At 44.2% G+C, this 22,954-nt stretch overlaps 2 protein-coding genes across 3 annotated transcripts in view; one reads left to right on the forward strand and one right to left on the reverse strand.

Moving 5' to 3' along the window:
- RECQL5 (RecQ like helicase 5) overlaps positions 1–22,954 on the forward strand; it is a 34,671-nt gene that overhangs the window by 5,040 nt on the left and 6,677 nt on the right. The window contains 4 exon segments of the mRNA XM_065735247.1: positions 846–1,008; positions 1,340–1,422; positions 21,317–21,544; positions 22,676–22,775. Of these exon segments, the coding sequence (XP_065591319.1) occupies positions 846–1,008; positions 1,340–1,422; positions 21,317–21,544; positions 22,676–22,775 (574 nt within the window).
- Positions 2,490–17,570, reverse strand: SMIM5 (small integral membrane protein 5). Of its 2 annotated transcripts, none has more exons than XM_065735251.1 (4): positions 17,320–17,570; positions 9,721–9,874; positions 7,527–7,843; positions 2,490–3,257 (listed from the first exon to the last, which is right to left on the reverse strand). In XM_065735251.1, the coding sequence occupies exons 2-3, from the start codon at positions 9,845–9,847 to the stop codon at positions 7,722–7,724; spliced, it is 249 nt and encodes an 82-aa protein (XP_065591323.1). In that variant the 5' UTR covers positions 9,848–9,874; positions 17,320–17,570; the 3' UTR covers positions 2,490–3,257; positions 7,527–7,721. The 2 variants fall into 2 exon arrangements, with proteins under 2 accessions (XP_065591323.1, XP_065591324.1); XM_065735252.1 differs by lacking the exon at positions 17,320–17,570 and adding an exon at positions 17,057–17,296.

Consider the following 22,954-nt stretch of genomic DNA (forward strand, 5'->3'; position numbering starts at 1 on the left):
TACTTTCAGTAAATCTTCTGATGGGGAATAAATACGCAGTGCTCCGATGTCTAGTGCCTGGTCTGGTCCTGAAGTGTTTGTGTTTGGAGAAACTCTTTTTTGTTTTTTAATCTCTTATCACACCAGTGTACATCATACCTGCCTCTGGGCAGAGCTTTAAAAATACCAGTTTTGAGGCAGACTGGTATTTAAAATATTGTCAACGTTACTGTATGGTGAAATGCTCAGACCTCTCCGGTCTGAACACAGGTATGAACTGAGTTTCTGAATATTCAAATACAAGTAGGTTTAAAGCAGTCTTGTGGTGTGTTTAAAAACATTCTTTGAAATATTATTTTCAGTTTAGCAGTAATTTGTAGTCATATTTGCTGATTTGGGAAGGGTGCCTTCATCTACAAGTAAGTTTGGTGAGATAGAATTTCCCTCACAGACTTTGTCATCAAAAAGTCTTTTTAAAATCAAATATTTCAGATTTGTGCTCCAGAGAATAAATAGGACTTTAATCCCTTTTTATGGTAAAATATTTCCTTAAATCAGTGTCCTTATTCTTGCTTTTTGCAGCTGTGCAGTTATGTTTGGTTATTTGTGTGCCTTTCTTTTTTGAGTGGCATCCTGCTTACTTGTTCACATGCATTGGGTCAGCTCTGCTGCTTTTCTTGTATCTTGTGTTAAGAAGGCTTATACTTCTGTGTGTAAAATTCCTTGTTCTGCTAAGTCCTCTGTCTTTTATGCTTCTGTTTCTTTATTTTTTGCTCTATCGTTAATATCCATGAACACCACATTTGTGTGTGCCCTGAGTTGAGAAAGCTGCAGCCTTGTGTTTCCCATTGTCTTATCACGTGCAGGTTTGTCGCTCATTGGAACATTGCCAAGTCAATGGCAGGGTATTACCAAGAGTCTGGCAGAGCTGGGAGAGATGGGAAACCCTCCTGCTGCCGCCTCTATTACTCCAGGAATGACCGGGATCAAGTTAGCTTCCTGATTAAGAAGGAGCTGTCTAAAATCCAGGTAAGTCCTGCAGAACAGTATCCACTTGATCCATCTAGGCAAAGATGAAATGAGGTGGGTTATTTTTCTTTTTTTTTTTTTTTCTGGAGCTGCAGAAGTAGATTTTGAGCATACAGCTGTCTGTGACTCAGTTTTGAGGGATGGCTTGAAGCTGAGAGGTAAAGGACCACAGGCCTAGCTCAAGCTTTATTAGAGAGGCACAGTTGAGCAGAAAAAGATGGTGCCTGTACAAGTTTGCCACATGGATGCCACAAGGGATGGATTTGGTTATCACTAGAGTTAGATGATCTGTTTGTATTTAAACTGAAGACTTGTTGCTCTCTACTTTCAGGAAAAAAAAGGCACCTTAAAAGAATCCGACAAGGCTGTGATGACAGCGTTTGATGCTATTGTAAGCTTCTGTGAGGAGCTGGGGTGAGTACACTCCTTCCAAACAGTGTTCCATGTTGTGGAAACCATGTCCTATCCTTTTTGAGGCACTGTTATAGCTGAAATCTTTCTGCAAGTGCATGTCCACCAAAAAGGAAATACTGACTGGTTCATCTGGTATTCTGCTGTCCAGCCTGAGGAGGGCATCCCTCAGACATCTGTCACCTTTTCTCACCTCTGAGTTAACTGGAATGTTGGATAATGTAAGATTATGAATTCTCTTTATATAAATTTTAATGTTTTGTCTGTGGTAAGCTGACTTAGTTCCAGTTGTTTTTGTTTTGACTCTTTCCTCCTTCAACTGTCATTTCTCTCTTAAGTCAATTAAGCAGCCTCATCCAGGATAGGATAGAACCACTTAGCTTCAACATTTCCCTAAATCTTAAGGGCTCCTCTCTACAAAGAACTAGGTATCCTTGATTTTCATCAAGCTTAGAGCTGGTGGTGCTTAGATCCTCTCAGAAACAGGCCTAAATTATGGATGTGCCCCATCTAAATGCAGACTAGCAGCCGCAACATATATTGTTGAGGTTTTGCTCATGATTTGTAAGCTGTAATTGTGCTAATTACATAAGTTCATAAGTTCATGTGTTATATCCATGCTGGATATAACATTGAAGCTATAATTTTGCCAATACAAGAGCAGCATGTATTCACTAACTGAAAGTAGCCAACATGTGACCTGCTTTCAAGATTACATTTTGTTTCATTCTTCACACTTGTATCTAGGACAAGTTTTTCAAGTGATGTGTGCTTCTTTTCTGATGCTTTGTTGAGGACAGAGAAAACATTCTGCTTTGCTTAGGTGAATAACAATAGGGTTGTAAAACAATTTCACTGGCTACTTAAGAGGCTTATGTAAGGAAAGCCCACTGACCTAATTAGAAAACATGTCTCCTTTTTTGTGTGTTTTTTTTTGTTACACCCTCCCTATGTTTAATATATGGGTATAAGACATGTACATTCCAAGGTCACACACTGCAGCATCATTGACTGGCTTCTCTCCTTGCAGCTGTATGAGAGACCAAGACACTCTGAAGAAATACTACATTGCATTTCTCTTTTATGTTTTGATTTACAGTTCTATTCACTATCCAAACAGCAAAAGTAAAGCTGAAATTCTGACTTTAGGAGATTTTAAATAAGAACAAACTGGCAATTTTTTGCATAGTATATTTAGGCTACTGTTCAAGTATGATAGAAGAACAACTGTATGAGCTGCTTTTAAATAATTGATTCAGACGAATCTTCTGCTGGACAGTTTCCTAATGCCCATTTGCAAAATAGAAAAGCAAACAAATAATTGCAGTAGTGGAAGACCTCTTCATCATTTTTAGGTAGTTGCTGACCACTTGGCAAGTCTATCCTGTGGTTTTGCTTGAAAAACAAAAATCAGGCAGAGACATAATTAACGAAGTGCTGGAATCCTCTTTCACTTCCTGAATACAAATTGCCTCGTGTATGGGGTTTGCCATGGACCTGCAGAACAACCTGCTTGCATTGGTGGGAAAGCTGTTTAGGGAGAAATAACCACTCAGGGACGGAAGATGAGAACATATTGCAGCTGGGCTGATTCTTGCTTGAATGTGGAGCTCCAAGTACTGCACCTCAGCTTCACTGTTTATGCCCTACTCCGTTTGTGCCTTGGTGATGAGCAGCACCCAAAGATGGCAGCACATAAGAGGAAAGCAACAACAACAAGGCAGAAGATGCCTATCACCACTAGCCCTGCAATAGCCCAGTCACTTGTTGCAATCTGTTTCCTTAGGTCTTCCAGAGCTGAGGATTTCTCTTGTATTGATGACATGGTGCCTTCCACCCTGCTGGAGTTAGACAAGAGCTGTATCAGATATTGATGTATCCCCTCTATTATGCTCTAAACCAGTATAGGCACACACACTCTGTGTGCTGCTAAGTGTCCATCATCTGGAAAAGAGTCATTATTCACTGAATCTGAAGCATAGAGCAGAAGCAGCAAAACTGAGGCCACTTCAGCAACCTTCTCTTCAGAGAAGTAGAGGGGAAATTTAGCTTTGCAAGATTTTAGCAGTTGAGACTTACTTTAATCATAGCCTATTCGTATTTTTAATATAGCATCGCTCCCAGTGTGTTCCATGTGAGTCCTTCAGCTGTCAACTGTACAACCCATACATAAAAGACAAGTGTTCAATGGGAAACCTTTTTAAATGCCACTGGAATTTATAATCTCTAAAAATGTGAATAGAGCACCTATGCTCTGAGAACACACTGGAGATTAAAAGAGCACTTACTTAAAAACAAACAAAGCCAACCAAACCCACACCAACAGCAAGTATAGAACTAAACATAAAGCTTGGCATTTCAATACAGTTTAGAACAGTCACTTGCATGAGAAATGTTAATGGTTTAATGTTGAGCCACACATTGTGGGTTACTCTGCAACAGAAGTTTTCTGCCTGCTGAGTACTTAGGTTCAGCAGTAACATAAAGTGGGATCTCAGTGGGCTATGTACACTCGCTCTTTCAGCGATGCTTTGCATAATGACTTCACTATCAGCTGCCTCAAAGAAAAAATACATTTTCTGTTTTAGAGTATCTTATGGCTTTACTAAAGCTTTGTTACTACATGCTTCTCAAGGGAAAAGAAGACTGGATTATTTCTCACGCTTTCTCTCAAATTTGACTACAGGCCTAGTGCAGGAAGTGATCTTTATTTCAGAATATCTACCTGGCTCGTTGCCTCTTGTGTCTGCATCATAAATACTTCATGAAAATTATATAAGGTGTTTTTCAGCCTCAGCAAGTCACACTTGACTAGGAGCACCAGCTCACACTTCAACTTTCTGAGACTTGTTACTTTCTAAATAACTGAAATATTGAAGTATATGCTTTCCATTTTGGAATTATGTCAGATCACCAAAAGTATACAGGATAAAGAAGCTGCTCTGAATAGCTTCCTTCTCCTTTAAAGAGAAAGCAGTCTAGATACAAGTCCTGCCTTAACCCTAACAAAACACATATGACCTTAGAAAGTTCCTGTTTCTTTTGATAAATTATAGTTCATCTTCTGAAATAGGACACTTGGAAATCAAAAACAAATTGTATTCAATTTTATAAATACCTGAAGTTGATGGGTTTGCAGTAGGCGAACTGGTGCCTCTTCTGCACCTGCTTGAAAAGATCTTGATCTGTGGTTAGAGATCCCTTTACTACACCTGGACAGCTGTAGTGTTGGCATGGAAATTACCTATTTGTATTGCAGTAAATGTTTAACAGTTGGCTTTCCCGCAAAGGTGTGGCTAATCTAATCAAAGGCCTTGAGCCTAGGTAGAAAGACCTAGTTCACATGTCACTAATTTCTTCCTCTCCATGCCTTTATCCACTGGTGCACCTATTTGAGTGCTTGTGGAGGTCTTCTGTGTCCTCTACCTTAGGAAGGTTGCAATGGAGAGAAGAGGAACTTCTTTCTTGGGTCTTGACTGTATCTGTATTGCAAGTTCTGTTAGGAGGCTGCTATGTGTAAAGTGGACTCTGAACAACACTACCCTCTAGTCCAAACCTCATCGTGACAGTTCAAGTGGTTGAAGTCACAGAACCTTGTACTGCTATTAGCTGTAATAGAAACTCTCCCTGTTGCTTTCTTAACTGAGGAAGAACGGAGGGAAAGCTCTGAAGAGAAGTGGGAGGGAGTAATGAGGATATGAGTGGAAGGAAACTTGTTTTTTACAAGTCAAACATCTCTTTGAACTCCGGCAGGTGACATTACAGAGTGGAAGCTATTCCATTAAGTGGTCAGTACAGCTTAAGCTGCTGTTTCTGAAGAGGCTGCAACCTGCTTTGGGTTTATCAGGAAAATAATCTATTTCAACACTTGTATCATCAGGACTGAAGTAACTGTTTCCCCTTGCAGTTTCTTCCAGGCTCATTCAAACTGCTGTGTTTGAAACAGTTTTTCAGTAGTCAGTGCTCCTCCATGCTTTTTGAAACTGAGGATCCATCCTCAGTAGTGCTCTGGGCATGCCAGGTCTTTTTATGTGGATAAGGGATGAAATAAAACAACAACAAAACAGCAGGTGTGGGCAAGTATGCAGAAAATGGCCCACAACCCCTTCTCTCCTTGGTGGCTTCTGCAGAAGCCAGATGCATTCTTTGCAAAATTGCTTAATTTTCTTTCCTTCTCCTTCCTCCCCCACCCCCCTCCTCCTCCAATAGTGCTGTGTCTTTTCGCTGCTTCTAATTTGTGAACTTACAGTGAGAGAAATAAGAAAGGAGCCATTTTCCCTATCCCCTGCCTTGTGTCTGTCAGTGGTATAGGTTGTAACACAACTGGGAAAATGTATTTGTGGCTTTCCTTTTGCAATACTGCCTAGCAGCTCGTTCCCATTGACAGCAACCTGTCAGAGCTGTTGGTATGTTTCCAGCCTGCTGAGCTTCCTCCTAACTGTTAGCACAGCCTGGTTCCATGCTGCTGAAACATTTCTCAATGGGATTCTGTTAACTGTTGGAGCTGGCACTGTCTAGCACAGGCTAGGAAAGAAAGTAAGCTCTGTTCTTTCACAGGTCTTGTGATTTAATTTAGAAACTGAAATATCTTTCGAGTCTGTCTCCTGCAAAAGAGAGATTCTGAGGCTTCCTATGTCACCTTGATTGTCACTTGTTTGTAAACAAAATGAGCAAAAACATCTGACAGAGAGCTTAATGGGATGCATCTTGGGTGTTGATTGCAGTAAACTGATGCCATGCTTGAGCTTATCCTGCCCTAGCATATTTGTTCTAAGCAAAAGTTTTGGGACAGCATAATAAAGGGCAGCCATTTGTTGGCCTTAACATGGCTGTGTGTGTGGCAGCTTACATTGGTACAGTCCTCATTTTATTGCAGTGATCAAGCTGGGGTTCAAACGCTTAATTTCTAGGGAACATTCCCAATTTCTGCTTGAAGGTTGTTGGTTTTAGTTAATTTTTTTACCTACTGTTATTTTGGTTATAATTCATTTTAAAGTAACATTGGTAGTTTGAGGAACTTTGTCATAAGTTTTAGACTACTCTAAGCTGGTGGCTGCAGATTTATTCCAAAATGCAACTGGAAAAAATGCAAAAATACCTAAAATCCAGTTTATTTTTTTTAAGTGCATTAAATACATGAGAAGCTACAGATGTAAGGTGAATTCTACTAATTTGGGCACAGGCATCAGAGAAAAGAGGTCTCTTTCCAAAGTTTCTGTTTGTTGTCCCTCCTGAAGCATGAAAATACTTAAAATTCCACTGCTAAAAACTTGATTCTTTTCTCTTTTGATGGCCTTGGTTCTAGTATATAGATGTGTAATCTCTTTGACTCCTTTGCACTTAGAATGTGGAATACAAGGGGTAGAAGACTTTCTAATGAGTACTCAGCTTTTTAGCCTTCTTGTAAAGTGACTGTTCTCACACTTTGGGCTGCATGAAAACCCGGTGGCTTGCAATATGATGGTCTTCCATTTGGCTGTCCCAGTTACAAAAGTCATTGTCTGCACCATAGCTTTGTACTTAGAGAAATTCCCTGAAGTTCACCATGGTGTAAACCAAACATACACAGTGGCTGCATCATGGAACAGGGATTTATTTTCACTTGGTAACTTCAGCTGTACAGTCCATTCTTGGCTGTGTTTTGTCACAGTGCCAGCTGTCAGCTGCTGCATATACCCTGAAGTGACAGTTACCATACTACGTGTCACTGCTTTGAAATGCCTTTGTGTATGCTAATAAACATACCTTAGGCATATTGTTTATGTCCACTGAAATAAGCTGCACATGGTGCACGGAGTCAGGCACACAAGTCCCTCAAGTGAGGATGGAGGAGCATGTCAACATCCCAGCAATGCCAGTGGTTTTGTTAGCACCCAAAACCATCTTTCTGGATTAGCCACTTGTGAAGAGTATAGGTGCTCCCTGTCCATGTGGCAGCTCCCACATTCTCTGCATTGGTCTGTGGCCTGATGCTCACAAAAGGAGCTCTTGGCTAGCCTGACTGCAGGACTGTTATTGGGTAAGTGCATCCGTTGTATCAGAAGCAGGTGTCTATGCATTCCCAGCCCACCCCAGACAGGGAAACAGTTTTGGTAAAGTTGTGTTACCTTTCTGCTCACACCATGAAGCCCATCAGTAGCTGTCACAGAAAGAATGAATTTCATGCCATGATTTCTGGTCCTCTGAGTCATACTCATTAATATTGTTATTGCCATTTCCAGTGCATTAGTGCAGAGAGTCATTCCCGTGGGACTGAATCATGATGTCCATGCATGTCCTTGATAATGGGTTATGTCACCTCTTCATGGAAGGGCAGTCGGACGGACTTGGGCCTTCCTACGTCTGTGGTCAGGACCCTCATTGAAGCTACAGCAGCTATAGCAGCAGCAGCTGCAAGCAATGATCATCAGCACCAGAACAGTAACTGGAAAGAGAAGGAAAGGATAAAGCTTCATGACACAGGGGAAATCACTGGAGACTAACCCCACATCTCCTGTAGGCTGAGCACCTGGATGAGCAGTCAGGTTTCTTGATGATTTTTGCCCTGTATCCCCACCTCTCTCCTTGTAAGTTTCTGCTCTCTTGTATTAATTATCCATGTAATCTGGACAGATGACAGTGCATGTAGGAGCAATAAGTGTGCTGGTTGGCTTGTCAATGACTGCTGATTGTTCATGAGGTTAAGGAGCTTGGTATGCTAACTTCCCCACAGTGTGGACACTGAATTGGGGTTTTCCCCTTTACCCACCCTAATTGCTTGTATTTTTCTGTAGGCAAGACAGTAACAATGAAAATATAGGATATACTTACTTGTACATCACCTTCAGACTTAAAGATTGCTTTCCAGACTGTGGCCCTAGAGCTCATCCGCTGCACACATAAAACTACTGTTATTACCAGGTATTTTGAGCTCTTAAGAGCTGTATACCAAACCATGCAGGAGCAAAGCATTGCAATAGATGCCCTAACCCTGGAGACATTCAAGGTCAGGCTGGACCAGGCTCTGAGAGTGCTAATCAAGCTTTAGCTGTCCCCATTCATTGCAGGGGAGTTTGTCCCTTCCAGCTCAAACAATTCTATGAATCTGATGCCTTATGGGCTGTTGTTTCAAAACGAGATGACGTGCAACAACTAAGCAGAGCTGTGCACTGGGAAGGACAGAGATCAAATACCCCCCGTGGTTGTGTCAGAAGCAACTAGGGAGGGTTTGGCTAATCAAACTGGCAGTTCTGCTTCTGAAGAGTACGTGTTATTTACCCTTCGAGAAGAACAGATATTTGTGACTGGGTTGGCTTTACTCTTTCTTCTGTATTAAGCTTGAGGAAACAGATACTTCAAACACAGGGTTTTGTTTCACAAAGCAGTAGGCTAACCTAGTGTTATCCTATACTAGGATGTAGTGTAGAATAACTGCATTGGTATATTGTTATTCTATACTGATGGTCAGGGTTGGAAGGGATACTTTAGGTTATCCACAGTAGAAAAGGATGTCATGTTTGATCCTGAAAAACCCTTAAGGAGCATGTGAATGCCTGTGTGCATGTGTTCTTTAAAAGTCTGAAAAAAGGCTGCCAGGTGTTGTGAGCTGTGGGGAATCAGCTGGCACTACCAACAAAAAAAAAAGCAGCAGGTGTGTCTGTTTCTGAATTCCAGTCCAGGAAGGAGCGTCCAAGCTGCACACACACCCTTCCTTCCAGCACTGAGGCTGGGAGAGAGCTGTACTCTGAGGGGGTGGGCCTGCCTTCCTTGCTGCTTGTTTTCCCACTGTTTAAACAAATGTTGTCCCCCACACACAAGCAGCTCTTATTTGTTCCTTCCATGCAGTCCCCACACGGAGCAGCAGGAGGGATCTAGCCATTTACAGGGAAAAATAAATAGACTCATCTGGAGCATACTGACTTCCAGTGAACCAGCACAGCAGTGACACTCAGAATCTCAGACTTGTGTATTTTTCATGGCAGTGAGGTTCCCTGTTGCCATACACTATCTCCCATGCATCAAAACATTGCAGCAACTCTGGGTTCATTAAAACATCACTGTTTAAACTAATGCTAAACTAGAGGAAAACTTTTAGAAGATAACTTTTCCTTGAGGAAAGCTATACTGTTGCCTGTGATGCACTGCACATATGTAGAGATACACACAGAATACTGAAAAATGAGCTAGAAATTAACAAGAGCCTCAGAGAACAGCCTGGAAAGCAACTACCAACAGCTCTAACACATCAACAAAGACAGCAGAACGAGCTGTTCCCATAGAAATGACATTCTGAGCCCCTTCCACCTCCACCACTAAACTTACCAATAAACAGGAGCACCACACAGAAGGACACGATCTCCACAGGGTCAGCCTTGGGCAGTCTCTGGAGCTTAAGGAGCAGCTTCTCACCGATGGTTTGCATTTCCTTCAGAAAGACTTCAGAAGACATGCTGGCTCAACCTCTCCAGCCTTTGTGCTGTAGGAAAAAAACAAATAGAGAATAAACCTTTTCACTGACTAATGCTAGGAAGCTGCCAGCCTTCTTATAGAGGTGTTGATCACAAGTAAAACAAGTTTATCTGGTCTCAGCCCTCATTCCCAGTAGCTAAGGTGGAGGACTATTAACTATCTGCACGTTCTGGCACTGTTTTCATTTCAAACTCTGTCTTTGAGGCTTCTGACAGTTATGCTGCTGTGCAAAGGTGAAACGGTGTCTCTTCTAAAAGGACACTTCAGCACACAAAGTTAGGCAGTGGCTGCCCTTGCTTTCCACCTAATAAAAGTAAGTTTTGTTTTGTAACGATGCTGACTTGTCTTTCCAGAGAGCAATGCAATTGCAAGGTGACTTGTGATACTGCACTCCAGTAGTACGTAGTTTTCAGTTTTGCAGTCTTCCTGCACTCCAGCTGTAGAAAGCCCCTTCAAAAACAAAGGCATTTGGCACTGCACAACAGCACCATTCAGAATGTTTTGTCACCGTTCAGTAAAACTGGTTGATAGGAAGAGCTAAAGCTCATGTTCACTGGGGACAGCTGGATGCTTTTTAAGTTATTCCAGATGACTGCAAGGTTGGTATGGTAAGTTAAATGTAGCCCTTCATTCTATTTTAATTTTTAAGCCACAGTCTGTTCTGGTGGAGCAATATGAGGCCTCAGCTTCACCACCAATATTTGCTGTTCTTTCCTCCCCCTGAGGAAAATTTTGGGAGGTACCGAAACAAACAAGCTTACAGGAGAGCTATGGCAGTTAAAATTTTTCCTTCAAATATGTAACTGCAATAGCTCAGAGTTTGCCTGAAACAAGTGATTGGGTTATGGCTCTTATATCAATGAGAACATGGTATCAAATGATATAACTGTATCAAAACATACTAGCTTGTGTGAATTGTAGTAGTCAGTGCTGTTTTATGGGACTTGAACATTGCAATTTAATTTCCTAGTCTCGTTGATATAGCAAAGTCAAAAGACCAGGACAGTACTTCCAGACTAAGGCAGCTAGTTCACTGCTGCACATCTGGTTTGGTTACTCAAACAAAGGGATCTTTGGAGTTCACTTTTTCTAAACTCTGAGGACAGAGCAACCATGGCTGTTTCTTTGCATGCTGGGCTTAAATACTACAGTGCCAAGTAAAATTACATTTTTTGTGTTTACACTATCCAGAACGGGTTTTCTTTGTTCTTTAAAATCCAAGCTAGGGAATAAAAATCAGAACCAGCTGGTTTCCAGGGCTTGGGGGTAGATGGAAAATCCACATCTACAGGAAGATCTCTGTGAAACTTAGCAGGGAGGCATCGCTGTGGGCTTATGACCTGTGAAAGTCACCTTTGGGACTAGGGCTACATAGCTGGTTCTGAATCATTGCCATACCCCAAGTGAGCTGCTCCAGAAGTGGTTCTTTTCCCTTTCGTGCAGTGCTGTGAGATTCTATCAGCAAGTTTCCAGTTTTGCTTCCATTCTGAGAGATGGCAGTGAGGGGAGAGGTGAAGTGATTCGTGTTTTCTGCTCTTGACTCTAAAAGAAAAGCTTTAAAATAAATTAAAAAAACCTTTATTTCTGGTTCTAACGTACTAAAAATGTTTGCTCCCTTTGTGGCTGTTCTTGCCTCCCAGAAGCTCTCCTGGTAAGGAGTGTGCTGTAACCTTTGGTATTGTCCTTTGGGCTGCAACAGGAGTAGCAAGTATGAGAACTGGGCTTCTGAAGTTTGAATATACAGTGGTTATACTTCAGGGCCAGAGTAACACAGTATCTACACTAAAAGGATGGGGACTTCTCCTCCCAGTAATGGGCATTCCTTTGCTTGTGGTACCTGATCTGGAGCTATGTGAAGGACTTTTTCTTCTAAAACTTGCAAGGAATGTTGCTTGTCTGGTTTGAACTTCTTCAGGGACAAAGTCTGAAATCAGTGGTACAGTCTTCATGAGAAAGCAAATATTTTTCCACTCAGCTGCACTCCTGAACTTCTGACTGCACATTGGTCCCAAGGGCTCTCACAGTGTTGGGATTTCTAGTTGTGAAGCATAGCAAAAGAGTAATTTAAAATAAAAAATAAAATAAAATAATATGGTAAAATAATATTAAAGCTCATGAAAAAGGCTAGTTAGATTCATGGATTTTTGTATCCTCCATTTTCCTTATGTTTAGCTTTGGTTGAAATCTTTCACTTGATTTCAGCACACACAAGACCTTACCCTAAAGTTTAGCATGAGGCTGTGTGACAAATTGTCCCGTGTATCTGCCTTGTTCCCTTCATCTACAACACAGCAGCAGTGACACTTCTTACAGATTTCAGAGGGGAACTGTAAGAACTAATTCCTTTTTTTTTCATGTTTCTGTGTTCAGATAAGCTCAGTTGCCAGCAGCTGTGAGGACCAGGTGGTATAGGAGATCTGATTGAAGCAGTAACTGTAATGAAATCTATTGACATGGGTAGGTCTTGAGAGATTTGAAATTTAAGGTTGTAAGTCTTAATAGAGTTTGCTTTCTAAACCTGGTTTGCTGTCCTATGGCGTAGATTTTGTGGGGCTTGGAGCAAGCCTAATTTTCTTCAATTTTTTTTTCATCTCAATTGGGAATCCCTCTTTGCTCATTGTCCTTCCTTAGAAGTGCATCCAGTGAGGATAGGAGCCCTCCAGAGCAGAGGGAACACAATTGCTGGGGCAGCAAAGCCAACAGAGTACATTAAGGAAGAAATGCTGAGTGACCACAGAGCAACGCAGTCTGTAATGTCTCATCAAATGTCACGAACTTTTTCTGCCATAAAAGTAGCTGGAGATGATACAAAGTGAGAACATGGAGTTGGATGACAAATTTGCATAGAAAAGGAAGCAGGCACAGCGCTGATGCCTTGCGACTGGCAGTTTGGAAGTTAGTGCTGCAGCTCTGTGGCAGCCTGAAATTTGTGGTTTCAGCTGTTTCCTCTTCTGGCTGTTCATTAAAAAATAGCTCATCTAACCCAGTGTTGCCAGTGGGACTAGGTCATCCAGCTTCCCTGCCCTCCTCTATGTTCGAGGGCCTGCTCAAGGAAGGAAATAAACAAATATTTTAATTTGGGTTTGGATTTGGAGGGGAAAAAAAAGAAGAAAAAAGAAGCCATAACTTGCCATGTGGCTTGAATTGTTAGCTTTGGTCGAAAAGAGAGAGCACAGTAATAATGCAGGGGGATGTGTGATGTCTGCAGGTGTGCTGCAAGGGTCAGATAAGCATTTAACACCAAGAAAACACGTTCAATGCTTAGGGCACCTGTGGAGTTAGATTCCCAGGAAATGCTGATTTTTTTTTTTTTAAATGCAGATTTGTCTTACAGATTCTACTGAATAAAGCTGTAAAATTTGCCCTAACAGCACTGAGGTTATCTTTCTGAGCTATTTTAATAGACTTAAGCCATACTGAGACACTCACACAAGTTGGCTGCTCTGCTTTTCTGAGATTAAACCCGTTAAAAGGCCTTGATCTGGAGATACTTTAGACAAAAGCTTTGGTCAGGTTTGGTGTTGTGAAGTGGCTGTGTGTGGTAGCTTCTGGGCTTCAAGCAAGTAAAAGAGCTTTGCATCTAAACTGTAGGAATTGTGTGAACTTAAATCTACTGCAGAGGAATGAGGTGCCTTTTTGCTCATAACTGTGGTGGCATTTGAGCAGCCAGTTTCATTCAGCACAAGGAACGTGAATTTCAGTTTGTGGTTTAGCCCCAGGACTGGAAGTTAGTAAATGCAGGCACTCTTCCGGACCTGCTACGAATGCTTACTGGTTGTGTGACTTAGGGTAAGTCATCCAGTCCCGTGCCTCTGTTGCACAACTGCAGAGTATGTAACCACTATCAGAGGTTGGATTTGCTACTTGTTGTGTGTCCACATCTCCAAAATGTTCTGAAATATTTAGATAATAAGTCCCTAGTTTTGTTGCAGCTACACAAGGAGTTACCTTTGCTTTCGGTCATTGAGTCAGGGTGGGAGCAGATGAAAGCTTGACTTCTTGGTTGCTCCTTGCCAGTCCTGCTCCACAGGGTTTTATTTCTCTTGATTTTTACTGTGCTCTCTGAGAAGCTTTGTTTGCATGAGTTTGTTGCTACAGTGATCCAAAAATGGAGATGAAACCATGGTGGTGGTGCCCTGAAGCTGCCACTGCCTGAAGCAGTAATGCAGCAAGGCCTGTGAAGGTGAGTTCTGTATCCTCTCCAGGGTACTCACTGATCGTGTCATACCCTACAAGGGAGCACCTCCCTGATGTGTCCCAGTAAGCAGAATGCCAGGGTAACATCCTTCATGTAGAGCTGCCGTTTTTCCAAGACCATGGTTGTACAGAAGAAAATATTTCATGTTGTTCTTACTCACTCAAGTCCAATAAGTTGGCTGCAATTGGATCAGTGCAGGAATGGGAAGCCTTTGTGGGCTGTGGTAGCTTATTTGGTTCTTCTAGGAAATCCTAGAAGGCAGTCCCAGCCTCAATGGAGCAGAGGGTGCTGAGCAGCTGGTAGAGAGATGCTTTCTGTTCTGCTTTAAAATAAGTTCTGACTGTATTTAGCCACTTTCTTAAGAACATGAAGGCTTGGTCAGTTCCTAACCCCACCTCCTTTGTTCTTTGTTCCTGAAACATGCTTTTGATTTCATGTGGATAAGGTCTGCAGATTTTCTGTCCTAAAACAGGCTTGATCTGCTTGGTGCTGTTACAGTTTAGAAGCATTTTGGCAGCACATGTAATGATCCTTGTTTATTCTAAGTTTATAATGAACTTCTGAGATGAAAAGGACTATAGAAACGCGGTACTATTATCAGTGCATGGTTTTCTCTCAGCATGGTTAGTGCAATGCTTGCTGGCAAGGCTGTAGTTGACCAACCATGTGAATCTTAGTTCTGGTTCACAGGCAAGCCCTTTTTTTTTTTTTTTTTTTTCTAAAACAGGAGTGAACAGAGCCAGACAGACCTATAATTCATTCCCTAACAGATGAAAATAGTCTCCAGTATCAAGAGAATTCAGCTTTTAAACAGCACACACCCAAACTGGTAAACTGCAGCTCCATGTCACAGGAGAAAAGCTTTAACTTTGTCAGTTGGTTGGGAGAAGAAGGCCACACATTCCTTCAGACCAGAAAGCAGCCCTGCCTGGGCAGCCATTTGGCTGGGACACCCTGTCATCTCCACCACCCACTATTTGGAGACTGGTTTTGAGGCAGCAGCATAAGTATTGCTTTCCTCCCCTCAACCTAATATTACACTAATATAAAAAGGCTCCGAGTTCATTTCAGTAGCAGTTGGAGAAGGTGAGGTGCCCATCAGGGCAATCAGCGGGCTCTCTACACCTCTGTGGAGCACCATGGTTTTCTCTAGACCATCCCACAAGCAAATTTCCATCACCCCATGTGGCAGCTCCTCGCTGCCATTTTTAATAAGTGGGGAAATAAAGGCACAGAGCCATCTAGTGAATGGAAAAGGTCAATTTTAAAAATAAAACAAGAACTTTTTATAGGCCGAAGGGTTGCTGATGCTTGAACGTAGCCTGAAAGTCCCATCTAATATTAGCAAAACAGCAGTTTCCTGGGACAGAGGTGACTGTATGTCTATGAAAGCCACTTCAGAAACGTACTGGGATCTATCAGTAGCTTGGTGTTTGAGGTACGGCACTGGCAGTGGCAATCCCTTCCCAACCTGCTGTCAGCCTCCCTGCTCCCAGACAATGCCACGCATTGTTGGGCTTTGGGAAACATGCTCGTCCGGTCCCGGTGGGGCTGCGTGCTGCGTGGGCAGGCTGTGCTGGGAGAGCTGCTGCTGCAGGCGGGATGTGCTCGCTCAAACCGCCCTGTTCTGTACTTCCAGAACTGCTTTTGCATTTCACTCAGGGCGAGAGGCCGTGAGCTGTGACAGCTGTAACACAAGCCATGTCCTGCTGCCTTTATCCAGACATGTGTTTCATATTGCTCTCCCCCTCCCGCATATACGCACTGCTGCGCTGGATGAGCCCCCAGCCAAACCCGTTAAGGTTTTCTTTCACAAGGAGAACTTGGCTTGCTTCCCTCCTTCCCTCCCACTGCCCATCTCCCCTTGCTCCTCCCCTTTTCTTTTTTTTTTTTTCCCCTAAACTTTGTTTTCCTCAAGCTGCATGAAACCATCTCAACTGCAACAAACAAGAGACCCTTCATTAGCTGGGTGGAAACTTGCCTCCATCCCCTTTGAACCTCGGGCTAAGCTGGAGGCGTGTGGCTCCTAACCACTGGGTCTTCTCACGCAGGCAGCTCCAACTCGTGTCTTTGTACACGACCTGCCCTCCCTTCCACCCTAATGGGAAGAAGAGAAGTGGAAATACCTGCTCCTTAACATTCCTCCATACAGACACGTGTCAAATGGGGAAGGCATCTTCCTGGCACGCTGCCCCTGTTGGTACACAACCCACTGGAAGAGGCTCAGCTCAGGTCTTCCAAGCACAACAATCAGCTCACATGGCACAAAATGGGGTTTCCATGCTGTGCCTCCTGCCAGCCCCCTCCCCCTGCCCAGCAGCAGCCAGGTGGCAGTGCAGGTTTCGGGACACCCCTCTGTAAAACCACAGCTCACAGTGGTGATTTTCGTGTACTCAGGGATTGTTTTCCCTTTCTGCTTCCCTTCTTACTGCCTTTGGACCTGGCAGCACTGCTGGTGTAAAGCGTATACCACATATGTGTGTGTACGTGTCCGCTCAGAGCAGTGGCTTCCCATGCTGGTTTGACTGTAAACCACCAGCTGTGCTGGATACACGCTGCTTCGGCTTTCTTCTTTTTCTTCCGAGTTCTCTAAAGCTACATAAAATCTTTCCATTTATTACTGCTGGACACAGATGCTTCACTTGCACAGTATACTAGTTTTGCAAGCCAGGCTTGTTTTTTAAGCTCTCTGTTTGCTTCAGGATTTGGGAGATAAAACTTAACTCCAGATGGGAGGAGCTCTGGAGCAATGCTGGGGCTGCACCCCCTGTTTGACGTGCATTCCCTGCGCTGGCAGCCGCTCCTCAATAGCACATACACACTGTACACAGAAACAGAGCAGCTCCCTTGTCCAAACCGAGTCCTCATGCATCGAATAAGCCCTGCAGAGAATGCCCTGCACTAGACCAGCTTATCAGCTAAGGTCACATTCCATAGCAGCAACAGAAAACCGAGCGCACAGCCCTTGTAATCAACAAAAAGGTTGCTTACCCCTGCTCTGACTGTAGGAGTAATGCAAGGCTGCAGGCTGGATCCTTTTGTCAGCAGTCCGGCTGCAGCGCAGCTTTCTGAAATCCTACTACAGGCTCTCCCCTCGCCACCTTTGCAACTTCGTCCCTGGCAAACAAACTCAGGCCAGCGCGTTGTGCTCGCAGGCTCCTTTTGCAGCTCACCCTGAAGAGCCCCACCAGCTACGTGCTAACTAGTTGAGTGCAAAGGTGCTATGGTTGACCGAACAGCAGCAATAGCCTTACCCCAGCCGTGCCACGAGCTCTCCTCCTCTTGTTTTCCTTCTGCCTTCCGAAACTTTCACGTCATCCCCCCCTCATCCCGGCCCGGCGCTGGCTCTGCTCTCAGCACTGACAGCCAGCTGTTGTCTCTGCCTCCGTTTGCCGCCGGCTGTCGCGGAGCAGCGCAGTTTTGGGTTACGCGTGTGCCAGGGCGGGCGGCCGTGGGGAGCCCTCCCTGCAGCCCCCGCCTCCGGGGCTCATTCCTCCACATCCTCCCCCCGAGCGAGGTTTTTTCTTCTCTCTTTTTATTGCAGCGTTTTCTGGAGCAGGGCTTGAGCCGATGCTCACCTTGCACGAGCTCGGGGGTGTGTTAAAGCAATTAACGTCGTTCTGTGCTGCCCAGTTTCCTTCCCAGTCCCAGGGGAAGGAGTTTTTCTGGTGTGCGAAGTTGCAGTGACAGCAGCACGATGTGCTGCTGGGAGCAGGGCTAGTGCTGGGGGGTGAATGTGCTTCGTGCCCTTGGCCAACTCATTGGGTTTTTGCTTCTGGTGGGCTCAGGACAGCTGATGTCCACTGCTTTAGCTCTGGATTACTCAAGTTCAGCTGCTGCTACAGAGGTACAGCCCTTCAGGTAGGTGCAAAAGAGTAATACCCCATCAACCACTCCATTTGTTCTTTTTTTTCACAAACTCATAGAATCCCTGGAGTTGGAAGGGACCTTTAAAGGTTGTCTAGCCTACCTCCCCTGCAGTGAATTTGATGGAGCTCATTTCATTGTTCAGCATCTGGCATCTGCGTAAATAATTTGACCTCATGTGATTTTTGTATTTTTAAAACTGCTCACATTCTTGGATTTATTTCAAGACTTGCTACATTTTTGGGGAGCTCTCTCTCAGTGGGGCTATGTACCCTACTTTGGCTCCTCTGAGGGAATGCTTTATTCCTTGTGTATTCTGGCAGAGGCGAAGCTTCTTCTTGGATATGTGACTCTGTGTCTTCTCTGACAGCTCACTCATTTCTAGTAATTGTAGCAACAACTATTTAACCTGATCTAACAAAGCAAGGAGTGCAAAAGGAGGCACGATGTATGTGTCTGTAGAGCTGGGGTAGACTCTCCTGACACATATTGCCACTGAAAAAAAAAATACATGAGTAAACTCGGTTGTTTTTTGCTCTTCATCCTGTACCATGACGTAAAACCTGGGTAGGATGTCTGAAATAAAATACTGATTTTACTTAGGCATTTCGGAGATCAATGGTCAGCTCATATTTAGTCCTGTTGAAGGGTAGGGGAGCAAACAGTACAGCATGTATTGGAAAGACTCCATAATTTATGCAAGCTACCATTAACTGCTGTAAATCAACTCTCCATCTCCTGGGCATTTTTCAGGTGCTCACGTGGTGTAGGAAGTTTCCCCATCATGGCAATGTGTAACCAACTGTTTCAGGATCTTGCATTCAGTTAAGCATTAACCCAGTGTTTCCCCCAGCATTATGGGTTACCACCTTTTGTCCTGTTGACTCCAGTTCTGGGACTGCAGTTTCATTCTGCAACTGAATTTCAGCAACTCCTCATGAGTATCATTGGGTCAGGTGAGACTGTGACCCTGTCTGGGTTGGTTTTGACTGAAGAAGGAGGCAGTCACTACAAGCTGGGCCTGGCTTTACAAGGCTAGTAGGCTAGGAACGTAGACCCATGGAATCATTTGAGTTGGAAGGGACCCTGAAGGCCGTCTGGTGCAACCCCTGCCAGGGACAGCTCCATCAGTGCTCACAGCCCATCCCCTCTCCGTAGCTGTCTGCAGGGATGGGGCACCACCACCTCTCTGGGCAACCTGTGCCACTGCCTCACCGCCTGTAGTGTAAAAACTTCTCCCTTCCATCCAATTTAAGTCTTTTATTTTGAAACCATTTCCCTTTGTCCTATCACAACAGACCCTCCTGAAGAACCTTGAACCTGTCTAAATTCTGGTAACTTCAGAGTTGATCTCTGCATCCCCAGAGCCTACTTTGGGGTGTCTCTCCTGTTGCTTTAGGGTTGGGGGTGTACATGAGTGTCCCTCCCCAGCATAAGTCTGGTGAGTACTGCAGGAATGGGGGTGGATCTGACCTCATACCTCAGTTGACTCTAATTTGGACCAGTGTGTGTTTGAGAGACAGGAAGTAATGAGAATGCCTTCCTGATTTTGGGGCAGAAACTGGCAGCTCATTGATACTTTTATAGTCATATAGCAGTGAGAGGACAGGCCACACCAGCAGTTCTTTAGGAAAAGCAGAACCAGAGGATGCTGCAAGCACTGTGACAGTTTTTAGATAACAGCAAAAGGATCCTTCCCACACCTCCACAAGGCCAGACTGAAGATAAGAACCAGTAGTTGGTGCTGCAGTCAGCAAAGCATCCCACAGAAGGGAACTTTCTGTCTGTAATAATGTAAAAAGAGTTCAACTAAAGGGCATGGTGAGACCCCTACCACAAAAAGACTGAGTGTGTGCAAGGAGGCAGAACCCTATTTTAATAACTTCGGGGAAAAGCAGTGAATATGTATGTGCTATCCAGGAAAACCTTTACATATACAACACAGGTAATGTATATAAGCTGAAGTTCTTTTGTGCCAGGCGTGCACGGTAGGTGGAGAGATCCCTCGTGCATCTGATGCCGTAATAAAGAATGCTTCTTAATGCCACATTGGTCTTAAAGAGTTTCATTTGAACTTGAATTTGTCTGGTAACAGCAGGGCAGGCTGCACCAGCAGTTCTTTTGGAAAAGCAGAACAAGGGGATCAAATGAGTTGTCCCCGTCCCAGTCCCCCCACCCCTCCCCAATATATGAAAGGAGCTCTTTCTTTGCATGCGAGGCACCAGTGAGTCAGTGCTGCTGATATAAAGGCAGCTTTGTGGGAGCCCTTTCTGGGCTTCCAGTCCCTGGCCCCTGCAGCACGTCACCACGCTGCAGCCCTCACCTGAGCAGCACCAGCCCTTGGCACTTCAGCACACACTCATTTCCCTGCTTGGCAACGGTGAGCTGCTGCTCTGCAGCTTTGCTCACTCTTCTGCTTGGCCAGCTAACCAGCTCAGGGGAACTCATGGGAACGGGTGAGCCAGCTGCTGCTGCAGACCCTTCCAGGCTTTGTTTGTGCCTTGTACACATGCAGTTATGCTGGCCCAGAAGCATGCACACAAGTTCACAAGCTGTGTCTGTTAGTCAGATCGCTGTCAAGTTCAGACTTGTCCTAAAAGGTCCTAATTAGAATAAACGAAGCGTACACTCTTGTGGTTTTCCTCCCTGTCTCCCAGTTTTTGCACACAGAGTTGGTAAGCCAGCTGGGACATTCCTTGGTAGAGGAGCAAAATCTCCACTTTGATCTTCCGTGCCATAAAATAATTCCCTTGTTGCTGCTTGGCCACCGGATTTATCTCTAGCTGCATGATTTTGTTTCTGTGTGTCTGGTGCCAGGATTTTGACTTAGGTACCACAGGCCACCTCTGCTGTGAAACCCTGCTTTTGGAAAGCTCTAAATCCTTCCAGCTTTCTGAAAACAAGTGGCTTGCCCTGATTCTTTTTCCTCTGGCAAAAGCAGTATCTTCACTCATTTAATTCAGGGAGTGTTCTAGAGGAGAAATGGCTTCCTGCCCATATTGCTAATGAGTGTTTATCTGTTACTGAACTTTTTTTACATGTCCCAAAGCACTGATGTCTGCCAGAAATCTTTGAGGATTGCTGGAAGAAGGATCTAATCATCTTGACATAACTAGTCTGCTGAAGCTGGTAGAGCTGGTTGTACAATGTGTGAGCACACGGACTGGTTTACGTGGATGTTGGACTCTCCCCAGCCTGACCACTGATCATAGAATCAAAGAATTGTGGAACCATTTGAGCTGGAAGAGACCCTTAAAAGTAATCTGGTCCCACTCCCTGCACTGAGCGGGGACACCCACAGCTTTTATCAAATGACAGCTTGCATTTGGAGGGTGGAGTTCTTCAATGAAATTAATCCACAGATCTTTTTTTTCTGTCTCCTAGGTGTCGTCACGCTGCCATAGCGAAGTACTTTGGTGATGTCACTCCACCTTGCAATAAGTGCTGTGATTACTGCAAGAACCCAGAGGCACTGAAAAAGCAGCTGGAGGCACTGGAGCGCTGCAGCAACAACTGGAGCAAAACTTGCATCGGGCCCACAGATTCCTCCTGGGACAGCTATGACCCAGAGCTGTACGAAGGGGGAAGGAGAGGCTGCAGAGGTTTTAGCAGGTCTGTACTTGGTAGCTCTAACCCTGTTCATTGGAGCTGACAAAGAGAAGAGAACATCTCCCAGCTGCAGGCCCAATCACTCCTCTATTTTCAACACGTTTTGGTGTGGTAGTAGTTCCTGTCACTTCCTGGCAGCAGGAGCTGGAATTTTATTTTCCACACACTTTGGCAGCCTGGATCAGGTTCATATCCCAGAGAGCCAAGAGCTGTTTTGATTGACCTAAGCATTGCCCTGAACAAGGTAATTGGTTCAAGAAACCAGCCTGACATTTGTGAAAGCAGCAAACAGGTATAGCTCTGTAGTCACAAGGTTCAGAATGTTTAAATTGAGACCAGTGTGACAGCGAAGTATGATATGATCCAGAGCTCATTCTTGGCTTAGTGCTGCTGTCTTTGGGCAAGCAGACTGGGGCACCAGTGACAGGACTTAGTCATCAACGTGGATTTGATGGATTGCCAGCATCAGTTTGTTCTGCTGATTGCTAGAGTTTAGTGTTTCCCCATCAGGCTGACAGCAAAAAGATGTGCAGTTGGGAACATTTCTCCTTGTTCTTTGGCTGCTCTGTCATGATGCAAGTTTTCCCATTCATATTGCCCATGAAAGTCTGTCAGGATGCACAGAGCTGTCTCCTGGCTTAGCTCTCTGCTTTTCCTTAAACAGCTTGAGACTGCTGCATTTGTTCTTCAGGGAATTCCAGTTGAGACAGACAGAACTGGTCTACTTGTGACCTAAGCCTGTGCTTGATCTCAGGACCCGAGAAGACACCGCTGGGGAATGGATGCTGTGCCCTTTTTGCTAAGATCCATGGGCAGTAATAGCTGATAGATGGTGTACATAACCCAAAGCAGTAACTTCTCAGCCCTATGGCAGAAGCTGTCAGAGCTTCTGAAATGGAGTCTTCTATTCTCAGAGCACTAGTTATCTTCTTCTAGTTCATGAGATTAATAAATCCCATGGACACTATGGTCTATGTTGAGAGATGTTTGTGAAACTAAAAGCTAAGAAGGGCTCATTCAGAAAGGCTCTGAAATGCATCTTCTCTGTAAGTCCTGGGACGACCCAGGCCTGTGCCTCAGTTGATGCTACATCTACAGAAGTGTTTGTGCCTCTTGTTTTCCTTCCTTGTCCAGGTATGATGAAGAAAGCAGTGGGAATGGGGATGAAGCCAATGAAGAGAGTCGGAAACGGGAGTGGGACAATTTCTACAAAAAGCAGATGAGTCTACGCAGAGTGAGTCAGTTAGCTTTGTAAGAGATTCACAGGTTGTTTGCATGTAGTCTTAATGCTATGAGCTTGTCTTATAGATATAAAGGCTTCCTGGCACTAAATGAGAGTAAATTATTGCATCGAGCTGTTGCTTGTTCTTTTTTTTACTGAGTACCTCTGCTTCTGTCACATTCTCCATATTC

Source organism: Cyrtonyx montezumae, unplaced genomic scaffold, assembly GCF_038088225.1.
Source record: "Cyrtonyx montezumae isolate F1298 unplaced genomic scaffold, pur_monq_1.0 scaffold_19, whole genome shotgun sequence".
Taxonomy (NCBI): domain Eukaryota; kingdom Metazoa; phylum Chordata; class Aves; order Galliformes; family Odontophoridae; genus Cyrtonyx; species Cyrtonyx montezumae.

Bases quoted from the DNA above. Each gene is read 5' to 3' on its own strand.
- SMIM5 (XM_065735251.1), bottom strand. From the start codon at position 9,847: ATGTCTTCTGAAGTCTTTCTGAAGGAAATGCAAACCATCGGTGAGAAG. The intron at 7,844-9,720 runs GTAAGTTTAGTG...TTCTCTTTCCAG, and splicing joins TGTGGTGCTCCTGTTTATTG to TTACTGTTCTGGTGCTGATG.